This window comes from Suncus etruscus, chromosome 6, assembly GCF_024139225.1.
Source record: "Suncus etruscus isolate mSunEtr1 chromosome 6, mSunEtr1.pri.cur, whole genome shotgun sequence".
Taxonomy (NCBI): domain Eukaryota; kingdom Metazoa; phylum Chordata; class Mammalia; order Eulipotyphla; family Soricidae; genus Suncus; species Suncus etruscus.
Window position 1 is genome coordinate 54,197,092 of NC_064853.1, and position 23,811 is coordinate 54,220,902.

A 23,811-nucleotide genomic window follows, 5' to 3' on the forward strand; every position below is an offset into this window, starting at 1 on the left:
TTGGAAACATGCAATTCTTAAACTGACATGCACTCAAAAGGTTAAAGATTAACTTCAGGGGCCCACCCAATAGCACAGCAGTAGGGCATTTGTCTTGCACAAGGCTGACCCAGGAGGAACCTAGCTTCTATCCGGAGACCCAAATGGTCCCCCAAGTCAGGAGCGATTTCTGAGCTCATAGCCAGAAATCGCTCACTGAGTGTGACCAAAAAAAAGGGGGGGGGGGATAGCATGGAGGTATGCGTTTGCCTTGCATGCAGAAGGACGGTGGGTGGTTCGAATCCCGGCATCCCATATGGTCCCCAGAGCCTGCCAAGAGTGATTTCTGAGCATAGAGCAGTGCTTCTCAAATAATGGGGCGCACCCCCCAGGGAGGGGGGCGCAAAGCTCCGTAAAGGGGGGGCACGTTTAACATCAGCAAACACTGTCATCACAAGCTAAGCCTCGTGTTTATGTCTCTGTATATCTCTGGAGCTGAAAGTTGCTGTGTCCTGCTTCAAACCCCACTTTGAAAAGCTATGCATTGCAAAACGTGCTCTTTGTAGCCATTAATCCAGACATCACCACTGATTATAAAATCAGCTAAATTTTATATATTTTTGTTTTGCAAGTTAAAGTTTTTTTTTTTTTTTTTTGGTTTTTGGGCCACACCCGGCGGTGCTCAGGGGTTACTCCTGGCTGACTGCTCAGAAATAGCTCCTGGCAGGCACGGGGGACCATATGGGACACCGGGATTCGAACCAACCACCTTTGGTCCTGGATTGGCTGCTTGCAAGGCAAATGCCGCTGTGCTATCTCTCCGGGCCGGCAAGTTAAAGTTTTTTAAATAAAGATACTATTGAGGTGCCTGCCTTTCATTGCTTTTCAGAACAATACAACTGTGTTTTCTTTGTAAAATTAAAAGTAAATAGTATTTTAAGCCATAATGTTCCAAAAAATAGATATTCTATTTATTATTTACAACTATTTGTTTCATTTTAAAGTCATCTGAACCAAAATAGAATATTTTATTTCTATTAGATCTCTTGGTTTTATCTTTACAATGTTAATTTTGACTTAAGATAAGATTGCCTTAGTTTGCCTGAACTGTAGGCATGGAGACCAGACCGTAAAGTTGTTGGTAACAATCTTATGTTAATCTGAAAAAAAAGTATCAACCTGTCTTTGTTAACAGATATCAAAAGTGATTCTTAGAAAAGAATTTTAATCTAACTGTAGAACAGCCAACTGAAAACATTAAAATTCCCTATTCATAAAGGGTACTTGAGATTCATTGTCTTTTACACATTTGTACTTTCATGCATCACAACACTTAATATAAAAAACACTGTAAGTTTCAGCAGGAGAAAGGTATTTTTTGGAGGTGGGGTATTCACACCCAGCAGTGCTCAGGGGTTACTCCTGGCTCCAAGCTCAGAAATTGCCCCTGGCAGGCACAGGGGACCATATGGGATGCCGGGATTCGAACCACCGTCCTTCTGCATGAAAGGCAAATGCCCTACCTCCATGTCATCTCTCCGGCCCTGAGAAAGGTGTTATTTATTTCTTGAGTTCTGTTTCATAATTTGAGTGAGAATGTCTAACAAATTCATCTTCACTACTGCTATGGTTGTCTTATAAGAAAATTATTGAAAATTATTAATATTAAGAATTTTTTTGTGATACCCTTCAAAAATTCAGATATCACAATGGGGTAAACAAAGCAAAGTTATACGGAATGAGAAAATTTAAGAAAACTTCTAAAGTAATATTTCTTTTTTTGTAAAATATCAAAAGAAGGGCCGGAGAGATAGCACAGAGGCGTTTGCCTTGCAAGCAGCTGATGCAGGACCTAAGGTGATTGGTTCGAATCCCGGTGTCCCATATGGTCCCCCGTGCCTGCCAGGAGCTATTTCTGAGCGGACAGCCAGGAGTAACCCCTGAGCACCGCCGGGTGTGGCCCAAAAACCAAAAAAATAAAAAAAAATATTTGCCATAATGAAAAAAATAAAGGAAGCAAAACATTTTACTTTTACTTAGCTTTAAAGGACCAGGCAGAGGTCAAAGGATTGGTCCAAAGACTTATATAATCAATTTGTAGGATGATGAAAAGAAAAAAATACTTATTTTTTTGGCAGTGCTAGAATTTAAAGCCAGGGCCTCACAAATGCAACACAAGACTTTACTGCTGCCGGAGAAATAGCATAGTGGTAGGGCATTTGCCTTCTGCAAATGTTGGACTCAGGACTAACAGTGGTTCGAATCCCGACATCCCATATGGTCCCCCATGCCTGCCAGGAGTGATTTCTAAGCAGAGAGCCAGGAGTAACCCCTGAAGCTGTTGGGTGTGGCCCAAAAAACAAAAACAAACAAAACAAAAAAAGACTTTATTGCTAACACCACATTGCAGCCCTGAGGGGGGGAAAATCTTTTTTAAAAAATAAAACTAGGGGGGCCGGAGAGATAGCGTGGAGGTAAGGCGTTTGCCTTTCATGCAGGAGGTCATCGGTTCGAATCCCGGCGCCCCATATGGTCCCCCGTGCCTGCCAGGAGCAATTTCTGAGCCTGGAGCCAGAAATAACCCCTGAGCACTGCCGGGTGTGACCCAAAAACCACAAAAAAAAAAAAAATAAAATAAAACTAGGGCCAGAGAGATAGCATGAAGGTAAGACATTTGCCTTTCATGCACAAGGACGGTGGTTCGAATCTCAGCATCCCATATGGTCCCCCGAGCCTGCCAGGAGTGATTTCTGAGCATAGAGCCAGGAGTAACCCCTGAGCGCTGCCGAATGTGACCCAAAAAAACCCCCAAAAAAGTAAAAAATAAAAGTAGGGGCCGGATTGGTGGTGCACACGGTAGGGCTATTTGCCTTGCATGTGCAAACCTAAGACAGACCTTCACCCGGTGTTCCATATGATCCCCCAAGCCAGAAGCGATTTCTGAGCGCATAGCCAGGAGTAACCCGAGCGTCACTGGGTGTGGACCCCCCCAAAAAAAAAACAAAAATAAACCCTAAAGCTAAAATACAAAATAAAATAAATCAAGGAATCAATGAAGATTTACTGAACAAATCCAATGAGATTTTAAATAAATCGGGAAACGGGCCAGAGCAGTGGCACAAGCAGTAAGGTTTCTGTCTTGCCCCAACTAGCCTAGGACAGACCACAGTTCAATCTCCTGGCATCCCATATGGTCACCCCAAGCCAAGAGCGATTTCTGAGCACATAGCTAGGAGCGACCCCTGAGCGTCACTGGGTGTGGCCCAAAACACCCCCCACCCCACCCCACCCCACCCCCGCTGCCAAAAATCAAAAAACAAGCATGGTCCAAACATTTATGAAAACAAAGGAAAAAAAAAACAACACAGAGGCCACCAGAGAAAATAGTACAACAGGTCAGGCGCTTATCTTGCATGCTTCCTGCATGCTTCCAGCATCACATACAGACCTGGAGTCCTACCAGGAATGATCTGAGGGCAAAGTCAGAAATAAACCCTAAGTATTGTCAGGTGTGGCCCAAAAATCAAAACCAAAAAAATGGAGGGAGCAGAGATAATAGTACAGTGGATTAGGCACTTTGCCTTGCATACAGCGGACACGTGTGATTCCCTTGGACCCCACATAGTCCTGAGTCCACCAGGTGTGATCTATGAGCACCAAGTCAAGAGTAAGCCCTGAGCAAAGCTGAGTATAACCCCCATCCCAAACAAAAAAGTAATTAAAAAGGAGTGAAAAAATCATGACAGTCACTTCAGACTGCTTTCCTGTTCTTTTTACAGTGAGAAGCAGCTTTAAAACACTTGAGGAAGAGAGAAGAGAGAAAGAGGGGGAGTGAAGAGAAAAATAGAAATAAAGAGGGAAATAATGGGTAGGGCACTTGGCTTGAATGCTGCCAACCAGGGTTAGATCCCTAGTGTGTATATATATATCCCATATATGGTCCCTCAAGCACTGCTAGGAGTGATCCTTAAACATAGGAACAGGAGGAAACCTGGACACCACTGTATGTGGCCCAAACAAAGCAAGCTGAAAACCAACCAAAACCACCACCACTGAAGGAGTCAAGAATGGGGCTCAGAAGAACAGTGCTTCCTTGCATACACAAGACCTGGGCTCAAATACTGGTACTGAAGAACATAATAATAAAATTATAAACAAGGACATTATTGAATACATCTTTTTTCTACTAATTTTGTTATTCCTGGCAGAATAAATTATCTGTGTAAGTCTAAAAAATGCAGAGGAAAAGGAACTGGACTTACAGAGGTAGGCTCAACTAACCCATAGGGAAAGCCTCAAAAATTTCTTTGATGAACATTAGCACATTTTAGCAAAACTAAGAGCAAATCAATTCTTCAGTGAAATTGTCCAAAATAAAATCTATGGGTTCCAATTAGAGCAACTGTCCCAGAACTATACTGCCACTTAAAACACAGACTTTGGGGTCAGAGAGACAACACAGCACATAGGACACTTACCTTGCACATGGCCAATATGGGTTCAATCCCCAACATCCCAAATGTTTCCTCAGCAATCCAGGATTAATTCCTGAGCACAGAGTCAGGAATAAGCCCTAAACTCCGTCATGTGTGGCTCAAAAGTCAGAAACAAAACAAGAACAAAAACCCACTAACCCAAGGGTCAGGAATATAACTCAGTGGTAGAAGACTTGCTTTGCATATAAGTCTCTGAGTTCTATCACTGGTATAGCAAATACATAAATTAAATACCAAACAAAAAGTTTGTTTTAGCTTTGAAGGCAAGAGAGATGCTGCTGCTTGGGATAGAATCCTCTCTGGAACTTTCCCCAGTACTGCTGAGGAGCACTAGCACTGCTCCTGAAAACAACTCTAAAGAACTTAGTAGCAGGGGCCAGAATGATAGCATTTAGCAAATAGCAAATAGCTAATATAGGGCATGTGCCTTACATGCTGCTGACCCAGGACAAACCCAGGTTTGATCCCTGGCATCCGATATGGTCCCCTGAGCCTGCCAGGAGCGATTTCTGAGCGCAGAGCCAGGAGCAACCCTTTCGCACTGCCAGGTATGGCCCGGCCCCCAAACAAACAAACAAACAAACAAACAAAAAGAATTCAGTAGCAGAAAACCATGAAAAAGCCCTACAAGTCCAGCCAACTGAAAAGGAATGCAAAGTGTTGGGAAGGCAATGGGAAGAAGTGAATTTTATCACATGCTGGATTTATTTTGTAAGTCTTGATCCTTCACTTTTTGATATTTTCCAAAGAGAACTACAATTCAGAAGCTACTCAACTACTAAACATAAGATGCATTTGAGTAATTACTAAAACTCACTTTCTAGTTAGTTAGTTTTTCAGGCTTGTTATACTAGCAGGCCTGGGGGTAGGGGCTGGTGGCGGGATAAACTCAGGGAATCTTGATGGCAGGTGGTTGACACTGGTGATGGGATTGGTCCTAACACATTGTATGTCTAAAATCCAACTATGAATAACTTTGTAAATCACAATTGTTTAAATAAAAAAATTTTAAGTCACCCGCTCTTTCTTTTTTTGCCCTCTCCAAGTCACCTGTTCTTTTAAAAGGGCAATATTGAACAGAAATTCTAAACTTTCATTATAAAAACAACTACATAACTGGTAACCATAAATGAATTTTCCAGTAAGAGAATTCCTTTTTCTAACTCAAGCAACAGTATTTCAGAACTCTATCTGTATAGTCCCAGGCTATGATTAGGAATATTTAAATATGATTTGAATCTACTACAGTGCTATGCGAAAGTCCCAGCTCCTTAAGCATTAGTCACATATGCTCTTCTATGTTCAAATGTCAGAAGAAGAAAAGAAAAACTAAATCACTCTTCAAATTTTTAAAATCTTCTGTGATTTTGGGGCCGGAGAGATAGCATGAGGTAAGGTGTTCGCCTTGCATGCAGAAGGTCGGTGGTTCGAATCCCAGCATCCCATATGGTCCCCTAAGCCTGCCAGGAGTGATTTCTGAGCATAGAACCAGGAGTAACCCTGAGCGCTGCCGGGTGTGACCCAAAAACAAACAAAAAAATAAAACAAAAAAACTTCTGTGATTCTGTGGTAAGTACATACAGCAAGCAAAAAAAAAAAAAAAAAGTTAACATTTGTTACATCTTAGCAGGGATCTCAATTACATTGTTCTCAGAGAAAAGTCTGTTACTAAGATCTGCCATCCAATTTATAATGTACATATTGAACATTAAGTGACAAGATTTAATTAAGTCTTACTCCCTCCCCCTCTCTCCTCTCTCTCCTCTCTCACACATGCGCGGCGCACACACACAGTTAATAGCTTCAGATACTTTAAGAATTACTTATATTTTGTTGAAAAAAAAAAAGAATCTATGGGCCCGATAAGATAGCACAGCGGTGTTTGCCTTGCAAGCAGCTGATCCAGGACCAAAGGTGGTTGGTTCAAATCCCGGTGTCCCATATGGTCCCCTGTGCCTGCCAGGAGCTATTTCTGAGCAGACAGCCAGGAGTAACCCCTGAGCAACGCCGGGTGTGGCCAGAAAAAAAAAATGTTTATACACAAATCAAGCCACATTTGAAAAATGAGAAAATTCTCATAGACAACGCAATCTGTTCTCTTATCAGACCAAACATTAGCATCAAAAGAAAATCAAGAAAATTATAAAAACTAAATTGCTCAAATAAACATTAAAACTACTGAAATTGGGTCAGAGAGATAGCATGGAGGTAAGGCATTTGCCTTGCATGCAGAAGGTCAGTTTGAATCCCTGAAGGTCGATGGTATGATTCCCTGAGCCTGCCAGGAGTGATTCCTGAGCGGAGAGCCAAGAATAAACCCTGAGTGCTGCCAGGTGTGACCCCAAAACAAAACAAAACAAAAAACCTACTGAAATTATGAGGGGAGGAAAAAGATCTGAAAAAGTTAAAATTACTCAGTTTACTTTGTTTTGCATTGTTTTGTTTTTTGAGCAACACCCAACAATGCTCAAGGATTATTCTGGGCTCTATATTCAGAATTACTTCTGGTAGTGCTGGGTGATACCAAATTGGATGCCAAAGAATAAAGAATCAAACCCGGTTAGCTACATGCAAGCAAGCACCTTACTCACTGTACTATCTCTCTGGCTGCCAAGTAAAATAATCAGAGACATATTGATTCAATAAGGCAGCTCATTATGATTCTAGTTTAAATCTACATTTCACCATCCCCCATATTCCATGTTGTCACTACAGATATTAAACTCTTCTGACCCAACATTTCTCAACAGAGGGCCAAAGGACTCCCAAAAGCCCCCGGGATATTCCAAGGCAGCAACAGGTTAATAAAACCACACAAAATGAGGGACCATGGCATGAAACTAGGGGGATAACCAGTAGGAAGAGGAGTAAGGGGAACACTGAAAGGAGACATGACTGGAGAAGGTTGAAAAATACTGATTTAGAAGAATCTTCTAGCCAAATATTTTAATCCTTTAATTTCTGATTACCTTGGACTTTTACAATGAACAAAATCTTTAATATGTAGGGAACAAAACCTTAACAAATATAAATTTATAAAAAGAATTAAATTATTCAGCTGAAAGCTGGAGAGACAGGGCAGGAAGGGCACTTGTTCAATCCCCACATGGTCCCCTCAGGCTTCTAGGAGTGATTCATGAGTGCAGAGCCAGGAGTGAGCTACACCCCCCCACCCATTTTTTTTGTTTGTTTGTTTTTGTGTCACTCACAGTAGCACTCAGGGGTTACTCCTGGATCTGTGCTCAGAAATCACTTCTAACAGGCCCAGGGGACCATATGGGATGCCGGGATTTGAACCACCATCCTTCTGCATGCACGGCAAACGCCCTACCTCCATGTTATCTCTCTGGTCCCCTTCCACCCTTTTTGTTTTGTTTTGTTTTTTGTTTTTTGTTTTTATGGGCCACACCCATTTGATGCTCAGGGGTTACTCCTGGCTAAGCACTCAGAAATTGCCCCTGGCTTGGGGGACCATATGGGACGCCGGGGATCGAACCGTGGTCCTTCCTTGGCTAGGGTTTGCAAGGCAGACACCTTACCTCTAGCGCCACCTCGCCAGACCCCCTTCCACCCTTTTTTAAAGTTCTTTAAAAGGAAAAATAATTTGGGGCTAGGGAGACAATACAAGAAGTTAAGACACTTGATTTATACATGGAAAGCCCTGGTTCAATCCCCAGCACCACATGACAGGAAGTGACCCCTAAACCAAAGCAGAAATAGCCTCCCCAGAAGAAAGAAAAAATAAAAAAACAGGAATAAGTTAAAAACAAAAATAATTAGTATGTGCATACATACAAAAGAAAAATAACTCTTCTCACAACTCATAGGTAGTATAAATTTGGACTATTATCAATACAACTTTGAGCATAAAAGACATTCAAAAGTAATTTTTGGGGGGGGGCTCACAGTCAATGTTGCTCAGGGCTTACTCCTGACTCTAAGCATATGATCATGTGGAGGCTCACGGGACCATATGGAGTGTCAAAGATGAACTTAGGTCAGCTGAGCCCCATCTAGAACAATCCCTGAGCATTGCTAGGTATGGTTCAAAAATAAAAAATATTGGGGGGGCCAGAGTGATAGCTCAGTAATAGGGTATTTGCCTTGCATGCGGCTGACCAAGGATGGACCTGGGTTCAATCCCCAGCATCGCATATGGTCCTTCAAGCCAGAAGCAGTTTCTGAGCATGTGGCCAGGAGTAACCCCTGAGCATCACTGGGTGTGGCCTATAAACCAAAATACAAAAACGATTTTTTTTTAATTGCCAACAACCTTAAAAATGCCTTTTACAAAATTAATCTATATTATGATGGAAAGAATATCTAAAAAGATGGGGCCAGAGTGTTAGCACAGCGGTAGGGTGTTTTGCCTTGCACGCAGCTGACCCAGGATGGACGCAGTTTTGATCCCCAGCATCCCATATAGTTCCCCAAGCCAGGAGCAATTTTTGAGTGCAGAGCCACGAATAACTAACCTGAGTGCTTCATGGTGTAAGCCAATTAAAAAAAGAAAAAGAAGGGGCCGGGTGGTGGCGCTGGAGGTAAGGTACCTGCCTTGCCTGCGCTAGCCTAGGACGGACCTGGTTCGATCCCCCGGCGTCCCATATGGTCCCCCAAGAAGCCAGGAGCAACTTCTGTGTGCATAGCCAGGAGTAACCCCTGAGCGTCACCGGGTGTGGCCCAAAAAAAAAAAAAAATCTGAAAGAATAATGTGGTACATACATTATTTAACCAAGACAATTTCTGAACCATCTATCTCTAAATTCTGAATCAGTCTATCACTGAGAGGTTTAATTCTTTGGATTTTGCTTTCTGTACGTTTTCTCTAATTGCTTATCTCCTACTTTCCAACTCCCTTCTACTGCCGCTATCCTTCTACCAATATTCTTCATTTGCCTCCTACATTTATAAACATAAAGGATATCAGCACTATTATGTATAAATGCTCTAAGCATGTAAATGTGTGCACATATACAATTCACACACATGAATATGTATTACACATTTAGCAAGACACGCATAGCCTATACTAAAATATGTAGCTAAATTAGAGACATAAACAGCACTGCAGAATAGAATGGCCTTCATTCTTCTAAGATAAAGCAGACGGGATTGGTTGCTACAACTTACCAGAAGGTTCTTCAGGCTCACTTTCATTTTCTTCTTCAGGTGGGGCTTGAGGCGGTGGAGGAGGAAGCTTCTTTTCCTTCTCTGCTTTAGCATTTCTCTCTTCTTCAGAATAATACTCATCTTCTGAGAGGTTGGCCAAGCTTTCATCCATCTCTCTGTACTCTACCTATATGGAGATTATAGCAGGGAAAGCTAAATGCAATGAACATCTAAAATTAGAGACTCAATTTGGAACCATCAGTGAAACTTCTTTTAATTCAAGTATTAAGGAAAATAAACAAATAGGAACAAAGCAACTCACAAGAGGCAGCTATTAAAAGTAATCTCTTACAAAATAATTTTGTGTCAATTCAGATGCAAGCCAATCTATAACTCTTACATCAGAATACTAAATGTTCACACTAGTCGATTGGAGATTCTACAACTCTTAAAATGTTTTTCATGCAGGATATATGTATATACATAATATAACATGTATACATATTTGAAGTTTCAATGAAATCTGTTAGGCAAAAATAGAATTAACCAGAAAGAATAATCTGTCCAATACCAACTAACCTTGTACTTCTAACCTACTATTCCACATGAAAATTGGCAAAAGAGGGGCCGGGCGGTGGCGCTAAAGGTAAGGTGCCTGCCTTGCCTGCGCTAGCCTTGGACGGACCGCGGTTCGATCCCCCAGTGTCCCATATGGTCCCCCAAGCCAGGAGCAACTTCTGAGCACGTAGCCAGGAGAAACCCCTGAGCGTTACTGGGTGTGGCCCAAAAACCAAAAAAAAAAAAAAAAAAAAAAAAAAAAGAAAATTGGCAAAAGAAGTCTTGAAACCAAAGGGACAATAAAAGTTACAATCTGAAATTATGAAATGGTGCGTTTGTTTAAAAAATAACTGGTTAGTGGTTGGGTTGATAGATCAAAGTACTAGATGACATGCTTTGTATGTGAGAGCCCAAGTTTCAAACCTGGCACTGTATGGTTATTCGCCTCAAATATTGCAGGGTATGAACCCCTCCAACCGCACGCTTCAGCACAGAACTAGGAATAATGCCTGAGCACTACTTGATGTGGTTCAAAAAACCCTCCAAAACAAAAACAAATGAGTTTGGGATTTTTTTGGTTTTTGGGTCACATCCAGCGGCGCTCAGGGATTACTCCTGGCTCTGTGCTCAGAAACCACTGTCCGTCCAAGGTCGGTTGCATGCAAGGCAAACACCCTACTGCTGTGTTATCTCTCCGGCTCCAAAAGCAAATAAATTTTATCAAAAAAAAAAAAAAAAAAAAACAACAACAACTTAAGAGCCGGAGCTATAGCACAGTGGTAAAGTGTTTGCCTTGCATGCTGCCAACACAGATGAACCCCAGTTTGAATCCCAGTATCCTATATGGTCTCCCATGTCTGCCAGGAGTGAATTCTGAACGCAGAGCTAAAAGTAACCCCTGAATGCTGCCAGGTGTGACCAAAAAAAAAAAAAGAAAGAAAGAAAAGATTTAAGAAGTTAAGGCCAGAGATAGAATACTTGCCTTGAGCTAACCTGAGTGCAATCTGTAACACCATATGGTCCCCTGAGCCCACCACGAGTGATCCCTAAGCACAAAGACAGGAGAAAGTCCAGAACAGCAATGGGTGTGACCCAAAAATCAAAACAAAATTGAAAAAATAGGGCCAGAGAGATAGCATGGAGGTAGGGCATTTGCCTTGCATGCAAAAAGACAGTGGTTCTAATCCTGGCATTCCATATGGTCTCCTGAGCCTGCCAGGAGCAATTCCTGAGCGTAGAGCCAGGAGTAAATTAAAAAAAAATTAAAAATAAAGACACAACAAGGGGAGGGGCCGTTCACCTTGCATGCGTCCGATATCCGGGACAGACTTTGGTTCAATCCCTGGTGTCCCATAAAGTCCCCTGAGCCAGAAGCAATTTCTGAGCGCATAGCCAGGAGTAACCCCAGAGTGTCACAAGGTGTGGCCCTACCCCCCCCCAAAAGCAACAAGGGGATATCTTTCCTCCTCCCTGGAGAAGCCCATGGTCTCTCCTGAACATGTATCTCTCACTCTTTTTGTTTTGTTTTTTCGAGCCACACCCGTTTGATGCTCAGGGGTTACTCCTGGCTAAGTACTCAGAAATTGCCCCTGGCTTGGGGGGACCATATGGGACACCAGGGGATCGAACCGTGGTCCTTCCTTGGCTAGCGCTTGCAAGGCAGACACCTTACCTCTAGTGCCACCTCGCCGGCCCCATCTCTCACTCTTTCTATCCCCTCACAAGTCTCTAAATTTTTCTTTCTTTTTTTTTTTTGGTTTTTGGGCCACACCCGTTTGACGCTCAGGGGTTACTCCTGGCTATGCGCTCAGAAATCGCCCCTGGCTTGGGGGGACCATATGGGACGCCGGGGGATCGAACCGCGGTCCGTCCTACGCTAGCGCTTGCAAGGTAGACGCCTTACCTCTAGCGCCACCTTCCGGCCCTAAATTTTTCTTTCAATAAAAACAATTTTGAGGACCAGAGCAATAATACAACGGGTAAGCATTTGCCTTGCACAAGGCCGACAAGGGTTCAATCCCCAGCATCCCATATGATTTCTAAAGCTTGCCAGGAATCATTTCTAAACGCAGAGCCATAAGTAACAAGAGTGTTACAAAAACACATGTGTATACATATACATGTAAACATATGTCTACACACACATTTTCACTTGTATAAAAAGAGAAAAATGTTTCAAAGAGTGAGAGTGGTGAAAAACTGTTTATAGTTTTCTTACTGATAGCTTGAATTCTCTTCACTACCCAGTAGATTTGTGTTTGGGTTTACATCCAGCAATGCTCAGAGGTTACTCCTAGTTCTGCACTCTGGGATTATTCCTGGAGATACTCAGGGAATATGGAATGCTGGGGACCAAACATAGGTTGGCCACATGCAAGGCAAGTGTTCTACCTGCTGTATTACTGCTCTAGCCCATTTTTCTCTCCCTGTCCCTTTCCCTCTATCTCCAAAGCAGTGCTGAGGGGCCCAGGGTCTCTCCCAGCAATATTCAACCAACTGGATCTGGTGGCTCAATGCTTAAAGCCTAAGGATTGGGTACTGCTTGGAGACTGCAGTTCCAGGGACCACCAGAGTCATCCTGGCATGCCCTGGGGCTCATAAAGTAACAGCTGTGCTAAGGGCTTCCAGGGTTGTATCCACTGGGGCCATACAGTACCAAATACAAAGCTGAGGTCATGGGGCCGGGTAGGTGGCGCTGGAGGTAAGGTGTCTGCCTTGCAAGCGCTAGCCAAGGAAGGACCTCGGTTCGATCCCCCGGCGTCCCATATGGTCCCCCCAAGCCAGGGGCGATTTCTGAGCACATAGCCAGGAGTAACCCCTGAGCGTCAAACGGGTGTGGCCCAAAAACCAAAAAAAAAAAAAAAAAAAAAAAAAAAAAAAAAAAAAAAAAAAAAAAAAACCAAAGCTGAGGTCAGGCACATGTAAAGTACATATCCCTACTCCTGGGCTATCTTCCCAGTCCTATGTTTATTCCCATCCCAACTCATCAATCCTGTCCATATTTAATAAATTATCACTGTAAAAGTTCCTACTACAGTAATGTGTTAATGTGAAGACAAACGTAATTAAGAGCTTTCCTTTTTTTTGTTTGTTTTTTGTTTTTTGTTTTTTGGGTCACACCCGGCAGTGCTCAGGGATCACTTCTGGCTCTATGCTCAGAAATCGTTCCTGGCAGGCTTGGGGGACCATATGGGATGCCAGGATTCGAACCACCGACCCTCTGCATGAAAGGCAAACGCTTTACCTCCATGCTATCTCTCCAGCCCCAAGAGCCTTCCTTTTAAATATTATTTTGTGCAGGCCCGGAGAGATAGCACAGTGGTGTTTGCCTTGCAAGCAGCCGATCCAGGACCTAAGGTGGTTGGTTCGAATCCCGGTGTCCCATATGGTCCCCTGTGCCTGCCAGGAGCTATTTCTGAGCAGACAGCCAGGAGTAACCCCTGAGCACCGCCGGGTGTGGCCCAAAAACCAAAAAAAACAAAAAACAAAAAAAATTATTATTTTGTTTTGAGTCAAGTGCAACAGTGCTAAATGCTGGTTGGAGCTCAGGAAATTATATGCTGGGGACCAAACATAGGCTGGTAACATGCAAGGCAAAGATGCAGGTGAAGTAACCATGCACTTCTGCATGCAAACCATGCACAGTCTGTTGAGTTGTATCTCTCTGGCTTAAGCTCCTTTCTGCTACAGTCGCTCAGTTTTTCCTACAGGACATTCCATAAGGTAATATGCCCTTTGAGTGAAAACAGAACTCAATAGCAAGTTGCAAAAACAAGTTGCAGGGAGAAGGGCAAGCACAATGTAAAGGCACTGAAAATAAAACCTCAACCCTTTAGAGATTTGAGAAGTTTTGCAGTCAAAACACTGTTTCTTGGGAGGTGGAGGTTAAGTTACACACAGCAGTGCTCAAGGCTCTATGCTCAAAGATCATTCCTGGGTGCATAGGGCACCTACTATATGAGGTGCTGGGATCAAACCCACAAGTTTGATCCCACAAGACAAGTGCCCTCCTCTCTGGCCTCCAAAACTGTCTTTTTAACACTGTTTAATACAATGATCTAATGAAAGAATTATTAACAAGAAATATACTTGGATGACTTGTCAGGAATTGTTAGTTCCAAGGGAAAAATAGATTAGAAAAATGCTTAAAGGCATTAGCAAAACTACCTAAAAATAGTATTTTAAAAGTATTTTATAAACAACACAGAATCCTGAAGATCTGAAATCCTGAGATTTCATTACTTTGTTCCTTTTTTAAAAAAAGGGGACCATACTCTGCTGGTGGAGGGAGCATGGGGTCACTCCAGCATTCCTATTATGATCTATTCATTTTTAAAATGAACTCTAAAGATTCTAAAGGGGAGATGGTTCAAGTAGAAAAGCATATGCCTAAGAGCATGTGTGAGGCCCTGAGCATAATCCTTGACAATGCATGTCATTGTCCTGTCAGATGGTGCCCTGGTGGCCCAGAGTTTGGAGTGGCCCTGGCACTCTAGCACCACTGAAGCTGACACCTATTTAAAAATTCAAGAAATGGGGCCAGAGAGATAGCATGGAGGTAAGGCGTTTGCCTTTCATGCAAAAGGTCATTGGTTTGAATTCTGGCATCCCATTTGGACACCCCCCCAGCCTGCCAGGAGCGATTTCTGAGCGTGGAGCCAGGAGTAACCCCTGAGCGCTGCCGAGTATAACCCAAAAACCAAAAGAAAATAAATAAATAAATAAATAAATAAATAAATAAATAAATAAATAAATAAATAAATAAAATAAAAATAAAATTCAAGAAACATAACTGTTACATCAAACTATAATTCTTGGGCATGGGGCAATAGCACAGCAGGGATGGTGTTTGTCTTGCATGTGGCCAACTCAGGTTCGATCACCAGCATCCCATGTGGTTTCTCAAGATCTCCAGGAGTGATTCCTAAATGCAGAGCCAGGATTAACCCTTGAGCACCACCAGGTGTGACCCAAAAACCAAACCAAAACAAAACAAAACAAAAAAAAGCATAACTCTTTTTCTCAATCTGGGGGAAAAGCAGCACATCCCACAGTGCTCAGGGCTTATTCCTGGAGGGCTGCCACATGGTATCAAATCTGGGTTGGCTGCATGCACAGCAAGTGCCTTAACTGCTTTGCTCAAACTAGAACACTTCAGCCTAAGAATGACTTAGTCTGCAATTTCTATTCAAATGAAAAGAGTACAAGCAAATTAAAAAGCAGAAACCTTTTATACCACGTAACAATCAGTACTGAATTTCCACAATACAATACTTCATAAATAAACTGGATACTGAGGGGCCAGAGAAATAGCATGGAGGTAAGGTGTTTGCCTTGCATGCAGCAGGTCGGTGGTTCAAATCCCGGCATCCCATATGGTCCCCTGAGCCTGCCAGGAGAGATTTCTGAGCATAGAGAGCCAGGAGTAACCCCTGAGTGCTGCCAGGTATGACCCAAAAACAAACAAACAAAAAAAAACAGAAAACAAAAAAATTGGATACTGAAGCTAAAACAAGACTGCATGAAACTTTTAAGGGATTTTATTGGGGGGGGGGTGTCAAATTTTGGGCCTCATGCTTGCCAGGTATGTTAGTAGCCCCTTGAGCTACTTCCCTGGCCCCAGGTTTAACCTCCATTCTCAAATCTGGCTCTATCAAAGCAACCTCATTTTCTTAAAGACTGACAACTAAAAGAAACATTTTAAGTTTAAAGTTTAGTATAAAAACAAGTAGGAGCCGGAACAGTGGCACAAGAGATAGGGCGTTTGCCTTGCACTCGCTAACTTAGGACAGACCACGGCTGGAGCCCTAAAGTCCCTTATGATCCCCAAGCCAGCAGCGATTTCTGAGTGCACAGCCAGAAATACCCCCTGAGTGGCACTGGGTGTTGCCCAAAAAGTAAAAAAAAAAAAAAGTAATATTTTATTTGGGGGGGTTTCATAAAATCTTATTTTATAAAAATGGATTTCTCTGGCCAGGAATGTGGCTCAGTGATTCAAGACCTGATGGGAGAGATGTCAAGGGGGCTTATAGTAGAGGTGGGGATTCTCCACTTAAATAAATTTAAAGCCGTCTGAAAGAAACAAACAAACTATTCCCCTAAGAAAAACTAGACATTTTAAAAAGAAAGCATCAGGTATCCCCAAGTCCTCAAAAACATCAGAGATTCTACAACTAATTAAACTAAGAATACAGAGATATCTCATTAGGAAGATGAGTCATTGGGGTAACATTCATTTCATACAGATGAATCTCAAATTTATTTCTCCATCTCTTTTTCTCTTCTGCAACCTCCCTTCAATTCATTCATTATCATAAAGAGCTAGTATTTTTATACTGCTCATAACTCCCAGATTAATTTTCCAAATATGTATTATCAGATAGTTTAAAAGTTGAATGACAAAGTTTTAAAATAATCTTATAAACTCCTCTGCAATATGTGTTAGAGGTAACCAAACTTCTTCTAACATATTTTTAAAAAAATTGTGTGGGAGCTACTTCTGCGGTGCTGAGGATTGAACTCAGCACCACACAGGCAAACTGAGCCACATATAAGGGCCCTAATATATTTTGGGGGTCAGGGCCAGTACAAGTGTGGAGGGCCACTAGGGCCACACCCAGCAGTGCTGCAGGGGCCAAACTCATGAACAGAATCACTTGTTTTATTTTTTGTTTTCTGAGCCACATCTGGCCATGTTCAGGAGTTACTCCTGGCTCTGCACTCAGGAATTACTCCGGCAGTGCTTGGGGGACCATATGGAATGCCAGGGATCAAATCCAGTTGGCCTAGTGCAAGTAAGAACCCTGTCCACTGTATAACAGCTCAGACCTCATCAGAACCACCTCAATCATGTTCCCAAGGCCCCTAACATAGTAAATTTTAAAAAGTTATCATAAAATCCTCAGTACTGTTCTACCCATCTCTCAAAACTACCCCCACCTATTTATTTTACTCAGTGACTAAAATACCTGACAGTTCTGCAAATTATTCACTAAATATTCCAAACTTACAAATACATCTTCTCCTGCTCTGAATTTTCATTTCAGTTTTGCCTGACAGACTTGTTGTGTTTCCAAAAGATAACACTAATCACTTACCACTACTGAGTGTTCACAATGTATTCAAATTTAAATTTAAAATTTAAAAATCCAATGTCATCAACTATACTAGTCACACTGTAAGTGTTAAACAGGTATTTATGGCTAAAAACTATTGTAATGGATAGCACAGATCTAGCTCTCTAAAACCTAGACAAAGTTAGACACTTTTGTTTTGTTTTGGGGGCAACACGTGGTGATGCTCATGGGTTACTCCTGGCTCTGCATTCGGGAAACACTCCAAGGCTGTGCTTGTTGGACCATATGGAATGCTGGGGATCGAAGCAGGTCAGCAGCATGCAAGGCAACACTACCACTTATGGCTTAGGCCCTCCATACACTGATTCTTCCAATTTATGTTCTGCTTAGACAAAGCTTACTAAGTACATTTATCTATTATTCCCAATATTAAAGTGTCTACTATAAATTCCAACACTTTTTTTCCAAACATTTTTCACCTGTGTGTTTCGGGGTGAGGGGAAGGAAATGAGGGTTTACATCCAAGAACCGAAACTGGATGCTCTTATATAAAATGACATGAACTGATCAGTTTGGAGTTGTTGGTAACCGGGTCCCTCCTGGGTTGGCCGCATGCAAGGCAAATGCCCTACCACTGTGCTATCTCTCAGGCCCCTCTTATTTTTTTTTTTTTTGACCCACAGTTAATTTGTTTTTTTGCTTTTTGGGACACATCCAATGCTGCTCATGGATTACTCCTGGCTCTGCACACAGGAATTACTCCTGACAGGGTCGGGGAACCAGATGGGGTGCCAGGGATTAAATCTGGTTGGCCACTTGCAAGGCAAAAACCCTACCCATTGTACTATAGAATCAGCCTCTGAACAGTTGATTTCAATCTATGAATGTGGAAACTTAAGATGCAGAGGTTTGGGCTGGAGAGATGGCATGGAGATAGGGCGTTTGCCTTGCAGGCAGAAGGATGGTGGTTTGAATCCCAGCATCACATATGGTCCCCCAAGCCTGCCAGGAGCGATTTCTGAGCCAGTGCCGGGTGTGACCCAAAAACCAAAAAGATAAAACTATAGAACACTTTGTAGAAAACAGAAATAAATCTACATGACACTGGATTAAGTAACTCTTAGTTACAGCATCAGAAGCAAAAGGTACAAGTAGGACATCAAATTAAGAACTACTCAACAACAACAAATACACAAGTCAAATACCCAATTTAAAATGAGTCAATAGGGACTGGAGCAATAGCACAACAGGTAGGGTGTTTTCCTTGCACACAGCCAACTGGGTTCGATCCCCAGCATCCCATACAGTTACTCAGAGCATGCCAAGAGTAATTTCTGAATGCAAAGCCAGGAGGATCCAGTGTCACTGGGTGTGACCCAAAAACAAAACAAAAACAAAAAACTTGATGTTTCACCTAATAGGATATACAAATGACCAATAAGCATGAAAAGGGAGGATGCTCAGAAAAGGGGAGATGCTCAACATCACTAGCAGCTAGAGCAAAATCTCACTGAGAGGGGCCAGAGCAGTAGTGTAAGCGGTAAGGCATCTGCCTTGCATGCGCTAACCTAGGATGGACTGCGGTTCAATCCCCAGCATATGGCATCCCATATGGTCCCCCAAGCCAGGAGCAATTTCTGAGCGCATAGCCTGGAGTAACCCCTGAGCTGCACTGGGTGTGGCCCAAATCCCCTCCCCAAAAATCTCATTGAGATAATACTATACCTCCTATAGACTGGCTATCAGTAACAAACAAATGTCAAATGCTTCAAGAATACAAAGAATAATCAGAGTCTTATGTTTCATACAATGGTCCATAGTATTTATGTAAGTTTAAGCATAATATACCTGAAAAAATAATAAAAACAATAATTATAACTAAAAAAAAATATAGAGAGAAAATTGGAATCTTTGTATATTGCTGGAGGAAAAAAAATAATTTTCACCTAACTGAAAAACTAACAATTTAAAAAGTAAACAAAGATCCCATATGGTATTTCCTATGTACAGAACAACTCCATTCCTAGTCATATACCCAAGAGATCTTTTGACCAAACGTAGAACAGCAGGCAAAATAGCTGCCTTGCACACAACCAACCCAGGTTCCATCCTAGCACCTATTTAATCAACCCAACCCCACCAGAGGTGATCTCTGAGCAGATAGCCAGGATTAAGCCCTGAGTACTGCTGGGTGTGGCACACCGCCCCCCCCCCCCCAGAGAGAACTGAATACTTAGGTTAAACACAAAAAAAAACAAAACTGTACTTGCAGCAGCATTACTCAGAATAGCCTAGGAGTAGAAACAATAGAAATCCATCAAATAAATGAATTTTTAAAAATACATTAGATGGGGGGCAGCACAGAATTAAGGCCTTTGCCTTGCATGCAGCCAACTGGGGATGGACCCAGGTTCGATCCCCAGCATCCCATATTGGTCCCCCAAGCCTGCCAAGAGCGATTTCTGAGCCAGAGCCAGGAGTAACCCCTGAGAGCTGTGGGTATAGCCTAAAAACCAAAATAAAACAAAATAATATATTACAGGGTAAGCCACAGTAAGTTTGTAAGGCATTTGCCTTAAATACAGCTGACCAAGGTATGATCTCTGACATTTTGTATAGTTCCCTATTATATAGCCAGGAGTAATTCCTGAGTGCAAAACTAGGAGTAAGCCATGTGTAGCCCAAAAAGCAAAAAATATCTTTATATAGCTAAATAATAAATTAATGTACCATGGAGTGCTCAAGTGCTTAAAAGAACATGGTTAAAGCCTGAAAATATACTAAAAGTAGACACAAAAGGCCCATTATATGAATGCATTTAAGTAAGTAATCTAGAGTAAACAAATCTACAGACAAAGCTGATTTGGTGGTTGCAAGGGGTTGAAAATGGTTAAAGGACAGTGACTGCTAATAGTATAGATGTCTTTTAGAGGTGATTAAAGTGTCCTACAATTGACTTTAGTACTGGTAACACAACTTTGCAAATATGCTAAAATCACTGAGTCATACACTGAAATGGGCAAAAGGTTTTGTGGTTTATAGAATTCTCAAAAAAAGTTTTAAATTATATGGTTCGAGGTGCTACTTCCTACTAAAAGTAAAAACCTAATGGGCTGCTGTCCTTAATTTCATTTCTAAGGTTTGAATCACTAACCTCTGTGCTCTTCTATCCCATGCTTTGGTCATAACCCATTCAATTTCCCCCACTCTTATTTGGTGGTGAGGCAGGACGGTCTGAAATTCTTACGGAGCACTTTGAGCAGTGTTCATCCCAAAATTCCTAATTCCTAATGACTTGGTTCTACTCAAAAACTCAGAAAATTCTGGGGCCAGAGCTATAGCACAGTGGGTAGGGCATTTGCCTTGAACACAGCCAACCCAGGCTAAATCTGTCCCCCAATCCTGAGCCTGCCAGGGTTAATTTCTGAATGCAGAGCTAAATAGAGAGTAAACCCTGGGCCGGAGAGATAGCATGAAGGTAGGGCGTTTGCCTTTCATGCAGAAGGACAGTGGTTCAAATCCTGGCATCCCATTGGTCCCCTGAGCCTGCCAGGAGTGATTTCTGAGTGAAGAGTCAGGAGTAATCCCTGAGCGCTGCTGGATGTGACCCAAAAATTGAAGAGAGAGAGAGAGAGAGAGAGAGAGAGAGAGAGAGAGAGAGAGAGAGAGAGAGAGAGAGAGAGAGAGCGCTGCTGGATGTGACCCAAAAATTGAAGAGAGAGAGAGAGAGAGAGAGAGAGAGAGAGAGAGAGAGAGAGAGAGAGAGAGAGAGAGAGAGAGTAAGTAAACCCTGAGCAACACAGCCAGTGTGTGGCCCAAAAAATAAATAAAAATTGAAAATTGTTTGATGCATATCATAAAATGGCAATATTTAAAACGTTTCCTTACTTTTAAGATATTTAGGGCCTGGAGAAATAGCACAGCGGCGTTTGCCTCGCAACCAGCCGATCCAGGACCTAAGGTGGTTGGTTCGAATCCCCGTATCCCATATGGTCCCCCGTGCCTGCCAGGAGCTATTTCTGAGCAGACAGCCAGGAGTAACCCCTGAGCACCATCAGGTGTGGCCCCCCCGCCAAAAAAAAAGATATTTTAATATATTTGCAATTTTTCAAATGAACCATGAAATCTCCAGAAAAAGTTCAAATGTACCATCTGTAGCTTGCATTGCCCTCAGTGCCCTGACATCCCAGTGTCTCCTGTGGGCCTTTGTTAGAGGCTTGAAGATACCTTACACCATAGCTAAGTGTAGGGCTTATTTTCCAATTTCACCACTTACTTAGCTATATGGCTGGTGGGGGGGGGGGGGCCTGCTTTACTGCCTCAGTCACCTTTAAAAACGGAGCTAATATCTGCCTTACATGATTCACAAAAATAAACCGCTGATGCATCTCTGAAAACAGCATCTGGCACCTCAAAGACGTGAGGCAGCTAATCTGCAGTTGGTAAGGTGACAAATATATTTTTCCCCCATTCAAGTCGCACTTTCGCTAACCGATACTAGCCTTCTTCATCAGCATACCATCTGTTTTAAAAAAAAAAACAACCCAAACTTACATCAAAATAAAAAAAAATTACATCGTCGCGAAATTGCTTCATTGGTGTACAGTGCTACTGTATCCACTTTGCTTCCACCACTGGCAAGTATATCTAGAATGTATCATTCTTTGAATCCCTCCTGAGGACAAAGGTGGAAGAGACAGTGTCAAAAACTCCTGGCACACAGTAAGGGCTTAATAAAAAATAAAAATAAAAGTTTCAGAAAGAAAAATGACACACACACACACACACACACACACACACACACACACAAAGACCCAAAACAAAGAGAAAAAAAAGGTTCCTTTCTTTTCTTCGTCCAAGGCAAAAAAAAAAAAAAAGGAAATTAAATTCTGGAGCATTCTCCTCCCAACCCCAAGAGCTCCTAGCCGAAACTCCAATAAAAATATTGTCGTGGGGACATCTGTGGGTGACCATGCCAGGTCCACCAGCGATGCCAACCAGCACTGCAAGTCGGGGAGCCATTTCTTCCCCAACCAAGAAATAAAAAAAGGAAAAGGAAAGGCGGTGCAAGGAACTACAAGAGTGGAAGCTGCAACCAACCGTCCAACGCAGCACCCCGACAGTCGACAGTCGCAGCAATCAACAAAGCCCCGCACTCTGGGCCCCACCAGCCAAAGCCAGGCCCTTCCTACAGCGGGGGGATTCGGGGGGATCTGAGACGCCCCACGGACACGAGGGGGTCCCCCGGGCGATCTGGAGGGGAAGTGGGGGCCTCACCTTGGCCCGCTTGCGCCTGCTGGTCCGTCGCCCCTCGGGAGTCTCGGCGATGCCCGTTTCCATGGGAGTCGCAGCCCCGGGCAGCACCGCAGGCCCCGCGGGCGGCCCCGCGCACCCCGGCTGCTCGGCCAGGCCCCCGGGGGGCGAGGCCCGCGGAGGCTCCTTCTTGCGGGGCGTCCGCTCCCCCGCCGCCCCCGCGCCCGCCTCCGCGGGGCACGGCAGGCCCGAGGGCGGCGCGGCCACGTCCGAGCCGTTCTCCGCGCTGCCCGCGGGCCCCGGGCCGGCCTCGGCCGCGGCCGCCGCCGCCGCCGCCGCTGCCGCCGCCGCCGCTGCCGCCGCCGCCGCTTTCTTCCCCGAGAGCATCTCTGGCCGCCGAGCCGCTGCCGGCCGGAAGGGCCGATCGGACGGATCGGGGCTGTCGGTCCTCCGAGCGGAGTCCCGAGTCTCCCCGCCTCGAGTCTCGGTACCCACTGCCTTCGCGTGCGCACGCGCCCGGCGCGCTCCCGCCGCGTCGGGACACACACAAAAGGCCCCGCCCGCACACTGCCATAGAGCTGCCATAGCCCCGTGGGGCTAGAGCGGCGAGGAAGAACACGGTTGTCCTATCCTAGAGCGTCTCCTTGAACCTTTTTTTTACTTTGAGGCCTCGGCGTCATCCGGGTCTTAGGCGGCTGACCCAAGTTGCGCCTCTGGAGGGCTGGCGTTTGTCTCCTCAGGCCGAGGCGGAGACAGAGCCAGTCAAGGCTGTCATCTGTGCACTCATTCATTCATCTCTCGAGTCAGCCAAGAGTTCTCGAGGGTGCAAAGGTTTAATTATGAATAAGGACTTTCAGAGAGGTTACAGTTTCCTTGAAGGAGAAACCCTGCACTAAATGATCTTTCTTCACGTTTGATCTGCTTGTTTTGGGGGGAAATTTTGGTGAACAAGTGCGATTCTTGTGGTAATAAAATATACAGATGTTAGGAAATCCAGTTCAGTTTCCTAGGGAGACTGAGCTTGCCTAGCTAGGACATGTGTTTATGTGCGTTACAGGCTCTGAGTCTAAACGATAGGTAGATAGGTAGGTAGGTAGGTAGGTAGATAGATATAGTGATGTTTTATTCATTTATTTCACGAATGCCTTACTGAACCAATATTGGAGCAGGTTTTAAGTTTACTCTCACTTATTACATAAAACTATAACTACTTTTAGCCAGAGACAGAAAAAAAGTACAAGTGGGGCACTTGCCTTGCAGGTAGGCGACCCAGGTTTAATATCCTGCAACCTAGATGGTATCACAAACCCACCAGGAGTGATTCTGGAGTGCAGAGTCAG

At 43.5% G+C, this 23,811-nt stretch overlaps 1 protein-coding gene across 2 annotated transcripts in view; it reads right to left on the bottom strand.

The window, feature by feature from the left end:
* The window catches only part of KDM1A (lysine demethylase 1A), a 75,270-nt gene extending 52,328 nt beyond the window's left edge, over positions 1-22,942 (bottom strand). For both annotated transcript variants that reach the window (XM_049774678.1, XM_049774677.1), the window contains exons 1-2: positions 22,496-22,942; positions 9,606-9,771 (exon numbers count right to left, since the gene is read on the bottom strand). In XM_049774678.1, the coding sequence (XP_049630635.1) occupies positions 9,606-9,771; positions 22,496-22,858 (529 nt within the window). In that variant the 5' untranslated portion in view covers positions 22,859-22,942. The remainder of the gene's footprint in view (positions 1-9,605; positions 9,772-22,495) is intronic.
* Positions 22,943-23,811: the final 869 nt, after the last annotated feature.